We start from the raw sequence: 15,016 nt of genomic DNA, 5'->3' as shown, positions 1-15,016 counted from the left end.
TTCGCATCTCCCCTTACATCCAAATTGGCTTATGCCCAGAAAAGGAGGGAGAAGATGGCACTTTTTAAAAGTTGAGATGTATGTTCTGTCGCTTGGAGCCGATTTAAGGCGTTTTTCATCTTCGGAAATATTTTCATCTTATTTGAATATTCTTACTGAAAAACAGGTCTTTGGATACAAATGTACAGCAAGCAGGAAGCTTTGAGTGTATTGGGTCTGCTGTCTCCTGTGTAGCAATCGAGCTGCTTGAAGTTACATCGCTAACCGGGCGGGAGGTTTGCAGACGCAGACGGAGATCAGAAGCCAGGGGCAGGTCCAGCGTGCAGCAAGGTGTCTCCTGGCTACTGCTGTGTATGCATCTATGATAATGTAAAAATTTGCTTTTTTTTTTGTCTTTTTAACACAGATTTGACTGCACAAACTAAGTATTTGCTAATTGGTAGCAGAGGGTGAAATGCATCCTACAGCAGCTTTTGTGGCTAATGTTTTCTTAATGTCTGTTACAGATAAATAAATTAATATTAATATTCCTAAAATAAATATCAAAGCTCTTTGCTGACTTCATTGGGCCCAGAATTTCATGCCTTCCATGAAGGACTAAATAGTCTTCCCAGCTACTCATGGAGAACATAATACATCCCTGCTGTTAAAATATATATAGATGCAGTCATGCACATGCTCACACTTACATACGTACAGCACAATAACAGGTTCAAACGATCCATCTTATTTTTATATGCAGCGTGCGAATAGGTGTGGGTGTGTGTTAACGTATTTTGGCAGGAGGAGAAATGTTTCTCCAGAGGCCGGGGATATATATTGAACAAAAAAGAATATTAATTTGTCTGGGTAAAAGAAGAAGCATCTTTAGAGATGTACTAAAGAGCCTCTTGTTCCTTGTGGTTTACGTTGTAAGTCTGTCCTGCGGAGCTTGTGACTCCTGTCATTTGCAGCTTCCTCTGCGTGAGGCTGAGGAAATCAGCCTGAAAGACAATTCCTTTTTTTTTTTCTTTTTTTAAATCAGTGATAGCAGGGACAGAAAAAAAACAATGGGAAAATGCCAGTGGGGCCGCTCTTTTTTTCCCCTCCTTCCCTCAGTGGATTTTCAAGTGCTTAGCTGCTGTCGGATCAAAGGGTGGCTGTACTTCAGTCAGCATTACAGCTCTTGGATCTCACCTCCCTCTCGCTGGAGCCACGGGCTTTCGCCGACGTGGGACACTGTCAAACAAGCACCACGAATGCAAGGGGGAGTAATCACGCAGGGGATGGGGACAGGTGCATTTATGAAAGCTGTTTGGCGAGGTTTGCGTATTTTTACTGTCATTTATGTATTTAATATAGGAAATAAGTTTCTTGGGTTGTTGACATGCATTTTTTTCAATGTTTCTTTGGCTCCAGCCGTCAATTCCTGCAGTGTTAACAAGGGGGGCTGCGAGCAGGAGTGCGTTCAGCTCGGTGAAGACCGATACAAGTGCCAGTGCCAGCCGGGCTACCAGCTGAAGAGGGATGCCAAATCCTGTCAAGGTGAGTCCTGCACTACCTGCCTGGAGACACACATTAAAGGCAATTTAAAAGACCCTAGGATAGTGCTTCAGGTCACTGATTTAATTCATAGTTCACCCTGCTTGCCAAAAGGAGCTTTAGGAATCACTTCTTAACAGGATTAAAACGACATGTGTTTGAGGTGTGAAGTTCACGTTGGTTCACAACTTTGAAGAAAATTTTGGCCTCGTAGGCTTCTGGCTGCTTGTTGCACACTGATGATGACGACATAGGTTAGGAACTTAATCGTGTTTTAATTCTAACATTTTATTGCTCATCATGTTGTATATAGAGTTGGCCTGTAGAACATGTTATGTTTTACATAAAGTCTTTTCTTTATCTGCTTTTGGCTTATGTCGCTCCTAATCGCAGTCTGATTCATTCATCCTCCTCTTCAGGTTTCTAAGCAAACACTCTCACAAGCAGAACAGAAATGCTACCTTTGGGTTTGATTATTGTTTTTTTTCTCTCATATATCTTAACATATTCATCAGTTTTTAAGGCAAATCCCACCCCCCTCCCCAACACAAGCGCAAACACATGGTACCCTTGAATATGCCAGAGAAAGATAGGGCCAAATTTATGGATTTATTGCGCTAAAATTCCTGTCACAAAACCGTTTCCATATGGCTCCTCTTCTGCTCAGAGATTTTATATGCTGTGTATAAAGTGTAAGTAAATCCTGCTGTTCAGCTTGCTTCCAGCTCATGCTGTGTGCAACGAGCGCTTGGCCTTCGGTTTTGGCCTCCCCGAGTCCTGCCCTCCCCAGGGACGGCACGCGCTGCGCTTCAGCGAGCGTCCGCAGCCAGCTCATCCCTCCATCTCTCACGGGATGGCCACGTGTTGTCCCTGAGATTGTCAGAAAGAGTCGGAAAAGGGGAGCATTAGTGGGGAGAGGGCATCAGAGACCTTCCTCCGCTGTTCTCCAGCCCGTTTCCAAACCTCTCACGGCTCCTCTGGTGCCTCTGATACTCGAGATGTCCTTGGCCAAGCTAGCTGGGACCCCTGCCTAAACCTTTTTGGTGTTTTTTTAAGGTGTTACCATAGAATCATTAAGGTTGGAAAAGACCTCTAAAAACATCAAGTCCAACCGTCAACCACCACCATGCCCACTAAACCATGTCCCTAACCACCTCATCTACACGTCTTTTAAATACCTCCAGGGATGGTGACTCCACCGCTTCCCTGGGCAGCCTGTTCCAAGGCCTGACCACTCTTTCAGTAAAGAAATTTTTCCTAATGTCCAATCTAAACCTCCCTTGGCGCAACTTGAGGCCATTTCCTCTCGTCCTATCGCTTGTTACTTGGGAGAAGAGACCGACCCCCACCTCGCTACAACCTCCTTTCAGGTAGTTGTAGAGCGCGATGAGGTCTCCCCTCAGCCTCCCCTTCTCCAGGCTAAACAGCCCCAGTTCCCTCAGCCGCTCCCCATAAGACTTGTGCTCCAAAGTGTTGTGGTGGGACAGAGGTTGAATTGGCAGGGTCTGAGTGTGGTGATGCCCGGTCGGGTGGGAGTTGTCCCTTGGGTGGTCATGGAGCAGTTCAAACCTTCAAGTGCCACTCCACGCTCTGGCTCAACTCAGCAACAAAACGAGCAGACTTGGTCCGCTAATCGGTGAGGTTTTGCCACCACACAGGCAGCTGTGGCTGTTCACTCCCTCACATCGTGGGGCTGATGAGGGTCAGCCACCCACCGAAGGCAGCAGTTCGTCACCAGCCGGTAATTACTGAACAGTGGAGAAAGGGGCAAGGTCAGCTTTGTCTGTGGGTGAGACCTTATCTGGAGTTCCCGTGTATGCCTGGTTACCTGTGTTCAGGGCAGTGTAAATCCAAATTTGATATGCCAACCCCGCCCCAGGGTCAGAGGAAGGAGAATCTGCCTTGCAAGGGAAGCAAATTAAGACCGCGTAGGATGCTTTTCTCCCATAAATACCTTAGCGAATAAACACCTGGGAGAGAAAACTGCTAGTTAAGCCAATGGACAAGATTTTTACGGGAACATATGAGCATAAAGTGGCCATGAACACATTTGGGTTGGCAATTAGAGATGTTTTAAGTAGAATATGTGGGAGGAGGTGAGCCTGGCTGCTTTTAATTTCCAACCAGAAAGGATGACTGCTGTAGCACTAGTTTGGGTGGAGAAACTACAGCGTCATGAGGGTGTTTACTACAGCAGGCATAGCTGTGTTGCAGGTGTGGAGTCATCCTCGCTGACTCCTTGGGAGCTAATGCTGCACCCCGTAGCCCTGAAAGGCCGTACAGAAACACCCAAGCCTAGCAGGCTGGTGCAGCCTTCAGTGTGGAGGCAAACCGGTGGGATGGAGTGGTGTGGCATCAGACGAAGTGGTGAGATAGCTGCTCTGGGGGTGAGCCATGTATGGATGTGGTCAGCAGTGGCTGTGATACTTGTGTAAGAGAATGGGCTATATAAGATGTCTGCTAGAGTGAATTCCTTGTTGGGTTATTCAGGGATGGTAAGAACAAATATCTTCCTCAAGCCACTTTGAGTTTCCCTTCTATAAGTCAATACTATTTCCACCCCTAACCTTCCCTGCCATGAGAAAGAAATTTTACTCCTTACCACTTTATATTTTCTCCAGTGTAAAGTCATGGTTGCTGTGAGCAAGAAAATGAACTTGATAAGGCCCAATTATCTTTCTTTAGGTGCTCTAGGGGTCTGGCAGATAGGACTGGAGACCCTGTTCTTTACAACCTTGCAGTCAAGGCTTGGCCTGGAAGGTCCACAGCACGTGCAGAGCCCATACTCACACTTCACCAAGAACATTGCTGCCATCACCATGGCTTTTTCAGATGAGGTCCCTGGATGTCCTGGGACATCTAGGAAATGAAACAGTTCCAGTAAATTTTTTGCCATAGTGTTTAACAGCTTGGAATAGAGTTTCGTAGGATGGAGTCTGTTATCCACTAAAGTTATTAAGTCAAACAATAAGAGCCAAATGCGTAGGGGGAAAAAAAAAAATTAATGAGTTATTTTTAGGTTTTTCTGAAACCTGCCTGTAACAGGAAGGAACAGTTATGTCAGTGGAAAACAAGTCAATCAGTGGTTGCCTTATGTCCTAAAGATCTTTCCTTTACAAACTATCTTGTCTAAGGACTTCCAAGGCTGCTATCTTTATTCAAATTACTATGTTTTACTAACATCTACCCTATAATTTGTTGTTTGCTTGTTGTCATGTCCCAGAGTATTACAAGTTTTACTCTATGCTGTAATCATTCTCAAATTAAAGCTTTAGATGCTCTGCAAACTTTTATAATACGCAGGTTTAACAAGGGTTGTTTGATAGTGATTTCATTTAATTTATCCACATAAAAAAAGAATCAGCAAATAATATTTCATATCGGCAAGAAACGAGTTCTTACTTGAAGCTAAATCCTTTGTAGAGCAGAAATTGTCAGACTGCAGAGCCAAGTTGTCAGCCTTGAAAGTGTCACGTAGGATGAAGTGCTGCTGTCCCTTGGAAACCTATTTGCAACCTATCATGTTGAAAGTCCAGCAGAAAATTTCAATTCTACATCCTTAACAGTGATTTTTTTGATGGCTTTTGGGTTTTTTTTTCCCCCAATACTGTCAGGTCAAACTCTCAGCCTGCAGCATTGAACGGTTACGTTCTTGAGATGCCAGGAGGTGAAACAAGGGAATTTGAAGGTGTTCTGGGGCAATGTCCTCCTTTGCCGAACGGTGGCAGAAAATGCCACTGGCTAAACAGAAAAGTGAAAACTGGAGGAAATTAAAAAAACCCCACCCCATACTTAAATGTATCTCTATAAAATATCTCTTTCTCTCCTATTCCCTTTTCCTGCATAGCTCTATGTCTGTATGTATGTGGTTAGCCACTGGAAGAGCAAAGCAGCAAGGTCTAGAGGAAAACACCTTCAACACTTCCCCAGGGTTACTGAAATCCTGACTCCACTGCCGTTGCTGTTGAACTGATGTTGCCTTTCTTCCTGGTGCCCCTGTAGAAGTTGGCTTGTACAGAGCTTGAGATGGCCAGTGAAGGAGATGTCAGGCTGGAGGCGAGTGAGGAATACTGGCCAAATGTCTCAAGTCAGACGGTAATTCGTAAAATGCTAAAACTGAATTAGAGCTTGATTTGTAAGGAATTAGGCTTAAATTTTAAAAAAGCTTTGTTTGAAACTAAGAAGAACTCCTAGAGGACGTATTTTCAAAGGTGTCCTCCAAATTTGCCTATGCGATGTTATTCACCAGCATGTTAGTGTAACTAGTACTCCAAACTGAAACCTCAACCTTGGGCAGAATACCAGATTTTGGTATGAAAACTCTGGCTCTTAACTCAAATCAGACCTGTCCAAACAGTCCCGGTAGGTCTATTTTTGTGTGTGCCAAGTTTTTATTTGGGCAAATACATCAGTACGCTTCCAGCAGGTATGTGTTCCTGAAATAAACCCATAAAACACAGGGAAATCTTTGAGGTGGAGACTTCTGCAGACACGTTATAAATAGTGTTTCTAAGTACTTGCCACTTAGAGCGGCTTATCCTTGAAAAATGGTACGTTTTTGTTCAAAAAAAGAAAAAAATCTTGATGTACAACATGAACGGCAGATGGTTTTAGACTGAAGGAGGTCTTTCGGGGCTCTTTAGCATTTATTTCCCCTAGAGACTTTTAAATACACATTGTTCCGTGGTGAACTCCACTGTTGCATGTTTATGGGTTCACACATATTGGAGTGCTAATTGCTATTGTTTAGAGCAACTCTTGAAACCTGCTCAGTTACAGCAAAATAAGGATGAAATGTGCTTTTCTTGTCCTACTTCCAAGGTGTAAGACGAGCTCAGTTTCCTGCTGTTTAAAGCATTGCTAGAAAAATGCTGTCCAGCAAGAGAGAAAATAGCATGCAGAAAAACAACTGCTTTACTATACCCCAAATTCTGTCAAATATTTTTTTTCTCAGTCTAATCTCTTACAGCTACAGTAATCTTCGTTGTTAGTTGTAACGACAGCAGGTACGACCATTTTCAGACAAAACCGTGACCTTTAAGTTGACAGTGTGCTCTAATTGGTTTCAGTGATAGACCCCTGCACAAGTGGGAATGGAGGATGCTCACAAATCTGTCAAAATAAGAGAGGAATTGCAAAATGCGAGTGTCATCCAGGGCATTATCTTTCTGCAGACAAAAAGTCCTGTTTAGGTAAGAAACTATGGACTATTTATTGGGAGGAAAGGCATTAATCAGTGCTCTGGCTTACTGAGCTTTAAGAGGAAAGGAGTATGTTATACAAATATATGCATGCATTTTGAAACGGCGTTTCTCTCTGTGATATTTATGTCAGCCGATAGTCTTGAAGGACCATTTTTAGTAATGAAAATTACTCTGTGATCTCTTAAATCAGGCTTTATAGCAGCTGGATTTGTGGATGCTGTAATGTTATTCTTGTAGGGTCTCTTTAAAATAATGCCCCAGATACAGCTCCTGGAAAATTGGTTCAAGTAACACTCTGAACCAGGTCACTGAAAGCCTATTTAGAATTCAAAGGGCTTTTTAGCTGGAGAACTGCTTCCATATTAATAGAGAAACTACTGTGAAGGAAGAAATCATGAAGTCTAAGATTTCCAAAGAGAGCAGCTTAAAAAGTTGAATTCCAAAGTCCTGTATTTAGTCTAGGATTTTCAAAAGGATCTAAAGCATTTCTGACCTTAAATGTGGGGGAATTAGAGACCAAAATACCTGCTTTTCTCTTTCAATATGATGCTTGGAAGCTAGATAGTTTCAGTTTTATGAAGTGGCCTTCACAGTGCACAGGCTTTTATCAGGATCAGGGAATGTATTCAGACACTAATTTTAAACTCCTCCTTCTCAAAACTTGGCCAAAATTTTGCCCATACTTAAATTGTTGTCTTGTCTATACAGAGTACTGGGTGCTTTGCGAAAGACTTCCTTCCTACCCTGAGTATTTTACTCAGTTGCCTATAAGGCCTTCGGCGAGTAGCACTGCACACCTCGGTGACTCCCCTCTCTTACTGGGATTGCTCATGGGTGAGGTTACTGAAAAAGCAAAGTGTTTTCAAGTAGCGTAGATGCTTCACTGATGATTAATAGATGGAAACAGCAGTGGGTTTAATACTAGGGTCAGCATGTTACTCGTTTTATCTTGGATACACATTGACAATTCTGTTAATTTATGTATAAACTAAAGCACTAGGTAACTTGCAATGTTATGTATTGGAATAAATTTTCTTCCTGACCTCATGGCAACAGTCTTTTGAGTCATTAAGCATTATGTCTTACCATGGATATACAATTACTGTTTTTCCTCCTAGAAATTATTCAACGTCTTTTGCAAAATTCAAGCTGGTATTTGACTCTTTGGAAACCGATCTAGAAGGAGACAGAGAGCAACTCAGGTGTCATACTTTAGCTATTAGCTGCATTTACAAGATATGGAGAAACATGTGCAGGATGGTGGCTGTGGTTCAGTTTTCCAACTTTTTATTTTTCTATTTGAAAAAGCAGAAAAAGAGAAAAGAACATGTGCAGCGTTTGCTAACAGACTCTACTTGCAAAGTGACAATTAATTACAGAAAAAGGAGAAATAACCCATTTTATTCTAAACACCAGCTACTCACATTGTTGCTTCAGAGAAGCTGTCATTTATCCTGAAATTTTCATGAGTCTGTGTGTGGTGTTTGCACTGCCTGGGGCCTCTTTTTGCAAGTGGGCTGATTGCATTCGTAAAGCTACTTGTGTTCAAGTACAAGGGGCCATGAGTACGGCACTGGTTACAGCACATATGGAGGAAAAAAACCTGTTAGAAAGTAGTTTGCTGTGGTGAAAGGCGAGGAGCTGCACACCGGACTGTTGTCTCCTGCGTGCGAGAGGCTGACCCAGGATCGTTGCGATGAATAATCTGTATTTTGCAAGCGAAATGTCAGAACAAGAGGAGAAGCAGGAGGTCGGTTAGGGGTTTGCCACGTCTAAGATAATGCCAGTCTTTGCAAGGAGGCTGGTGTTTTCTGCAACTGTGCTCCACAGCAGCAGTATTTAGTGTAAGCTTTTGTTGGTTTTTTTCCCAATTATTATTCCTTAAAAATATTTTCATGCTCTCCTACTAAGTTTTTAGGAAGATGGATGCCTTTGGTGACATTTAACTCCAAAATACAGACTAGCGAGTGTAAAGCTGAGAAACAGACTGCTTGACAGAGGACTGGGTGAAGAACAGTCTCCCCACCTACAGCTCTTCACCTTTTTTCTTTTCTTACAGGTGGGGTGAAACTCCTCTGATTAGAGTAGGTGCCTCCCTGCTGGACTTCTGTAGAAGAAGCTGCAGGATTCGGGAATGTGATAGAGATGATCTGTCTCCATCATATCTGCTGAAACCCAGCCACCACTTAATCCAAATCATTTGATATTCAGAAAATAATCAGCTGTTTCCTGCTCCATTAATTTAAATATAATGGCGTTGAGGACCTAGGGATAATTTTAGGGTACTGGGGGATAGGACTTTTTTCTGAGATCTTCACGTGACTTCTTTTGCCACTGCTCTTTTTACAGGAATAATGAACAAGTTGCTTTGGCTGATACTGTAAATATAATGTTTGATATTGTAAATATTCACACTGAGAGGTTCAAGGACAACAGTGTTTAGGAAAAAAGATTATTTTGGAGAATAACGTTGTGAGTTCGGTGTTCCTGGATTCATCAGATGCTGTCTTTTGTAGACTAACATAAGGATGCTCTTTTCAGTGGATGCTTGGAAATACGGCCATGTACATGTAGAGCAATATTATTTTTTATTGTAATATCCAAATGAATGTCTTTGCCTTTCTCTCTGCTTTGTAGACATTGATGAGTGTGCAGAAGGGAGAGCCAGGTGTGCTCATCGTTGTGTGAACACTCTGGGATCCTTCACCTGTGTCTGTAATCCTGGCTTCGAGCTGGGGGCTGATGGAAAGCAATGCTACCGTAAGTGACACTTTTACAGCTATGCATTTCAGGCTATCTTATCTGCAAACTGCTGTGCTTCATTTTTAATTCAGTTGGATTAGCAGTCCCAGCAAAATAAATGGTTGCAAAAGCTCAAGCTTAATACTATTTTCTTCATCTTCTGCTACTGCTGGTTTTGCAGGTTCCTAAGCCTGTGTTCACAGACCTTAATTACTGCGTTTCAAAGAGCAAATAGCCCTGTTGGTTTATCTTCAGAGTCCGGTGAATTCTGTTGCAGAGCTACCAAAAATATTGCTATTCTATGATCCTGCTCTCCTCCTCCCAATTTTCTTATATGCTGGATGCAAGAGAAAACCAACATGATGTTCTGCTCTTGTCTTTATCTGCCTGGGTTTACTTATGTTTCTCCTGAGATGACTGGCACTGTTAAGTAGATGCTTTTAAAATAAAAAAGGAAAAAAGCAAGATCGGGGTGAAAAAACTATTTGAATAACTAAAATTTCCCAAACTAAACCGATGCTGAGCCCTGTTGTCTTGCCTCACATACTTACCTCTGGCCAGCAAGGTTTCTTAATCAACGCTACTTTTCCTGAGAAGGGGACGGACTTCCAGCGCTGTTAGTTGATAGGTGATCTCTGGGCTGTCCTTGAGGGCAAATTTAGATTAATAAAGGAGGTGATGTAGAAGAGTTGGTGTTATTATGGACCTAACATAAGCTCACTGGAATGCAGACAAAGGCATGACCTGGTTTAGCAAAGAGATGAGCAAAGATCATTCAATCTCATCATACTGTGCGAGAACTTTCAGCAGAATTTCCTTAGGAAAATATGCTGCATGCCAGAGAATGAATGCTTTCTTTAAGAATGTGTGTGTAAGAAATACTTATTAAGGATGAAACTCAGCTTCAAAGCATTAACATACATTAAAACCAAAAACCAATTATGTGAGAGACATCCTGGAAAATTATTTCATAAGTGATGGGGAACTGTGAGTAGTGCAATGGCAGAGGAAATGCAATTAATATATAGATACGAAATTATCTGTTATGGGGATAAAAAAGTGGTTTAGACCACTTAGATTTCATTGTGATTTTCTGATAGTATTTTTTTCTTGATGTTCAGCAAATCTCAGTGATTCTCTGTGCCTTATGTACACTATTACAGAGCAAACAAATAAAATAAAAACATTCTGCATATATTTATGATCAGGATTATCACAGTGTTTGAGCAATTTACAATCTTTGTTTATTCTTTCATTTCCCCAGTGGCATGGGGAAGAGCTGTTATTCCAGTTTTACTAATGAAGAACTGCGACAAAGTAAATGATGTAGATTAGTGTATAAAGTCAGATTCTGCGTTTGATCGCTGGGTTTCCTAAATCCCAGTTTAACACACTGGGCAGGAGACTAGATTTCTTCTCCCTGGCACAGATAATCATACCATGCATGAGATGTAGCCCTCCATGTATGTTCTCCTAATTTATACCCTCTTCCAGCTAGACTTGCATTTCTTGTTGGCAGGCAGGTTGCTCCCGGGGGCACAAAAAGGGATCAGACCCACCGACACAGATGTGTCCGTGAGCCGTGGCAGTGGGGAAATGCCATCCTCTGCACCAGATCTGATGGACACCACTCTGGATGGCTCCTTTAGGGAGGGTGTTTCTCAGTTCTCCTACATAGTATGGGAAATCAATTCCTCTCTAAATACCTCTGTAACAAGACAATCTGGCTAATTCTTCAAGAGAAACTTTATAACTGACCTTATATTTTCTTTTCATCCTAAAGAAATCGTTTAATGAAGTACTTTGGTGGGAATGAGGTGGACAGATGTTCCCTTTCCTCTATGAGGGTTTCCACTGGACCTGGCCAAAACGTTGTAAGGACTGTCCAGCGCGGCTGAGAGCCGGAGGGTGGGGTGGTCTCGCAGGGCGAAGGGGGCTGGTGACGGCATCGTACCACCACCCTGTCTTAATTGTAGGGGGACAAAGTCTCAGCAGAGGAGCTGCCGTGTGCCGCCTTGAAGGGACATCCAAGGGGCAAAACCTGCAGATTGTTTTGCCTTTGTGGTTAGGTGTCAGGCTCGGCAACAGGGCTCTGCTATGAAAATTTTAAAGCATTTGTGTTCGGTGGGTGTTTCAGACCCCACCTCTTTCCCATTCACATATAAAACTAAAAGCTACTTTTTGGAAAGCATAAGCAGTCGGGGTTGAGATGAACCACCTGGGTTCCTCAGATGGTTCCTTTCCTCCTCTGGGGCAAGGGCAGAACTCGCTGGTAGGTTCAAACAAAGCATAAATCTCAGGAAACCCATGAACGCTCCTGTAGCAGGCAGACTGCTGAAACGGTGAGCCGGCTTCACGTTACCGAAGTCGAGAGCATCCACTGTTAGGGCACAAGGAGACAAATACCTGGAGTTCAGCGACTCCAAAACATGCTCTTCTCGGGTGTGTGTTGGAGCTGAGTTTATATTTCCTGCTACAGCAGTTGGCTTATGGATGCTTTTTTACAGAAGGCTTATTCTCCAGTGACTCTCCTCCTGTGCTTGCTTTTTAACATCCCTTTGATTTATTTCTCCGCAAGGCATCGAAATGGAAATTGTCGATAGCTGCCAGGACAACAACGGTGGCTGTTCTCATCACTGCGAGCACACGACTGCGGGGCCACGCTGCTCCTGCGACGACGGCTATCGCCTCGATTTTGATGGCAAAACGTGCACAGGTAATTCATGGCGAATGCTGCATCTCCGCGGGAGGAGGGAGAAGGTACGGCAGGTCTCTCTGCAAGGGGAAGCCTGCAGGAGAGCTATCACTCAAGGAAATACCTTCCTATCCCCTGCCCTTCTCCTCCAAGTTTTAATTAATACTGTCCTCTGGCACTTCCTCAGCCGCTGCTCCAGCTTGCCTTGCTCTGCGTGTTTGCTGGGATTGTTAATTAACGAGGGGAAGGAGTTCTGCCTCCCAAATGGAATATCACACTTTGGTGCATCACCAGTTGCCGTGGCCGTATCTCATTGTGTCCAGCCCAAGCATCACTTGCCTGAATTTTTTTCCTTCCCTTCCTCAGCCGGTGGCTGGGAAGAGGGTCGGCTCTGGCTGGGAGCGGTAGCACTGCTGTTCTGCAGTGCTTCATGCACAAACTCCAAGTTGTGTTATGCAAGTTGCTCTATTTCCATCAGCTTTGCTCAGTGATGAGATTGCACTTCTGGCTGTGAGAAGTCTCACTTAGGCAGTGAAAGCAATAGAGTTAGACTTGGGTTTTTTCAAGAGAAAAGCTTAAAAATTCCTTCATGTTTTAAACAATTTTACGATGTGATTTTTTTTGTTTACGGCTTTTGCTATGCAAACTGTATCTCATTCTGGTTTAGACTTGCTGTCACTATGCCATTAAAATTTTAAAGAATGGCCAAGAAGGGGCGGGTGGGAAGAACAGGCATCACAGAGCAGTACAGTAAGACATGAGGAGAGGTGGAGAGCGGGAGCTCTGGTGAATGCGAGAGGCATTACAGACAAGAAGAGTCTTGCAATAAAAAAAGCCAAGTGCAGGAGAGAGGAAGGAGCAGGGGAGGAGGGAAGCACCAAGGTCTGCAGGGGCGGTTGATGCTGGAGCTTAAAAAGCAAAAGGAGAGAAGGTCAGGGAGGCAGATTTGGACCCAGAGCCTCGCAGGGGTGGGATGGGTTATGCAGTCCCGTTTGTGTGCGGATGAGAGGAGGCAGAGCAGCCTCCTGCCCGTGCCCCAGCTCGGTGACCTGCTGATGGAGATTTCAGCGGGAAGCAGTTACTCTGGCCACAGCGAGGGAAGTGAGAGCGCAGGGGAAGGTTTGGCAAGGCTGAGGACGTGAAAAGCTGCTCTTCACAGCAAAAATCTCCTTTTTGTTGGATGCACATTTCACATTCCTGCACAGACAGGGGACTGTTGCTAGACCCTAGAGCAAGGCACCGTCTGACGTACTGCAGAGGAGCTCGGCTTGTGACATTTCTGGAAAACACTCCATGTTCAAATAACCTGCATTAATCATTTTCATGCTGACCTTCTCACCTCAATTGATTAATTACATTTTCTTTCTCCTCTTTCTCCTGTCGGTGTTTCCTAATAATGTTGGTACTCCTTCCAAGGTTAATTGAGACAATGACCCTTCCCATCTGCGGCTGCTCGTCTGGGTAACGTTCAAAAGCATTTTGCAGACTCAGCATTGACAAGGTGGCCCTTGAATGGCCACCGACCCGCTCAGCAGGCTGCAAGGGCTGAGATCAGCTGAGAGCCTGCGGTGAAAAGATAACAGCTCGATTCTCGTATCTAATCACCAGAACAGCGGTGTCGAGGATACCAATTTCCGGATGGACACAGGGCAGGATAAGGCAATGGGCAATTAGTTATCAAAAACTACAATTGCATCTAGCAGGCTGCTGATGTCCAGCAGGATCAGAGCTTTGTTTCACTGTTATTATGCATTGAAAAAGGTTGAACGTACAAAGGTGCAAATGGTAAATGTAGGTTACTGTTAAATAGATGGTATTTGTGGGCGGCTGAGACCTAGTTGGTGTCTGTTTTGTAAATCACCTCGTGGCACCTAAGGCTTGCAGAAAAGATGCCTCTCCCTGGACATGGAGGGTATTGGCTGCTGTGGGAGAAGGTAGAAGACAGCCACCGTCAGGATTCAGGCAGTGTTTTATGTGGGTGGAGGGAGAGGAAAGACTGTGCTGAAAAGTGCAGGAGCTACCGAGCAAAACTGTGGCAGCAGCTCAGACCATGTCCAAGCTGCCCCTTCCTTGCAGAGCTGGACGAGTGCGAGACTGGAGAGTCCTGCTGCTCCCAATTCTGCATCAACTATGCGGGCGGCTACGAGTGTGCCTGCAAAGCGGGGTTCCAGCCGAACGCCGACGGCTGCGCCTGCGACGGTGAGTCCTTTAATACCGGTGGCTCGGTCTAGCTAAGCACAACAGTGGGTAGAAGAAATGCTGTCAAAACTCATCGCAGGGCTTGCTGGGCATTTTCCTAATAAGAGAATCAGTGACCATACCAGCTTTGCTGGTAAGGTTTTACAAATGTGTAATTTCCACTTTTGGAGACTGGAATAAAGTAACGACCCAGCAGCAAGCATGGAGATGTGGGGCTGTGGGAGGCGAGCCAGCAGAGAGGAACTTTTCCTCCTCTCTCCATGGACACTGTATATTGATGTGTGTTTAAAGACTACTTCTACAAAAGGAGAGCCCTCAAAATAACCAAAGGATCAACTGAGCTTAACAGCTTAAAGCAGCTGTTTTCACTTGAGACAGAAAAATAGGTGAAATAATCTGTTCCGTATTGCCCTGAAATGTTTTAATATCTCCAATACCAGTGAGAAATGGAGAGCCCCAAAGTACTAAGAAAATCGGGTTTTCTTATGTGCAGAATAATTTTTCGGCTGCAGCCAGGCACAGAGTGCACTCTCTAAGCAGAGGTACTTGCACCTAATCAACATTTATATCTGTTTTTTCTAGATGTGGATGAATGTCGTCTTGATAATGGCAACTGTGACCATTTCTGTGTTAATTCTCTGGGGTCGTACGAATG

General features: G+C 43.9%; 1 protein-coding gene across 1 annotated transcript in view; it reads left to right on the top strand.

Moving 5' to 3' along the window:
• Window positions 1-1,349: 1,349 nt before the first annotated feature.
• MEGF6 (multiple EGF-like-domains 6) overlaps window positions 1,350-15,016 on the top strand; it is a gene marked incomplete at both ends in the record, with an annotated part of 43,148 nt that continues 29,481 nt past the window's right edge. Inside the window, 8 exon segments of the mRNA XM_009581010.1 lie at window positions 1,350-1,372; window positions 1,374-1,524; window positions 6,591-6,713; window positions 9,363-9,485; window positions 12,046-12,183; window positions 14,239-14,361; window positions 14,944-15,013; window positions 15,015-15,016. The exon segment at window positions 15,015-15,016 is cut by the window's right edge and continues 42 nt beyond it. Coding sequence (XP_009579305.1) covers window positions 1,350-1,372; window positions 1,374-1,524; window positions 6,591-6,713; window positions 9,363-9,485; window positions 12,046-12,183; window positions 14,239-14,361; window positions 14,944-15,013; window positions 15,015-15,016 — 753 coding nt within the window.

The sequence above is a fragment of the Fulmarus glacialis genome, unplaced genomic scaffold, assembly GCF_000690835.1.
Source record: "Fulmarus glacialis isolate BGI_N327 unplaced genomic scaffold, ASM69083v1 scaffold8017, whole genome shotgun sequence".
Taxonomy (NCBI): domain Eukaryota; kingdom Metazoa; phylum Chordata; class Aves; order Procellariiformes; family Procellariidae; genus Fulmarus; species Fulmarus glacialis.
Note: the sequence above shows the minus strand (reverse complement) of the source record. Positions and strands in the feature narration are given on the sequence as shown.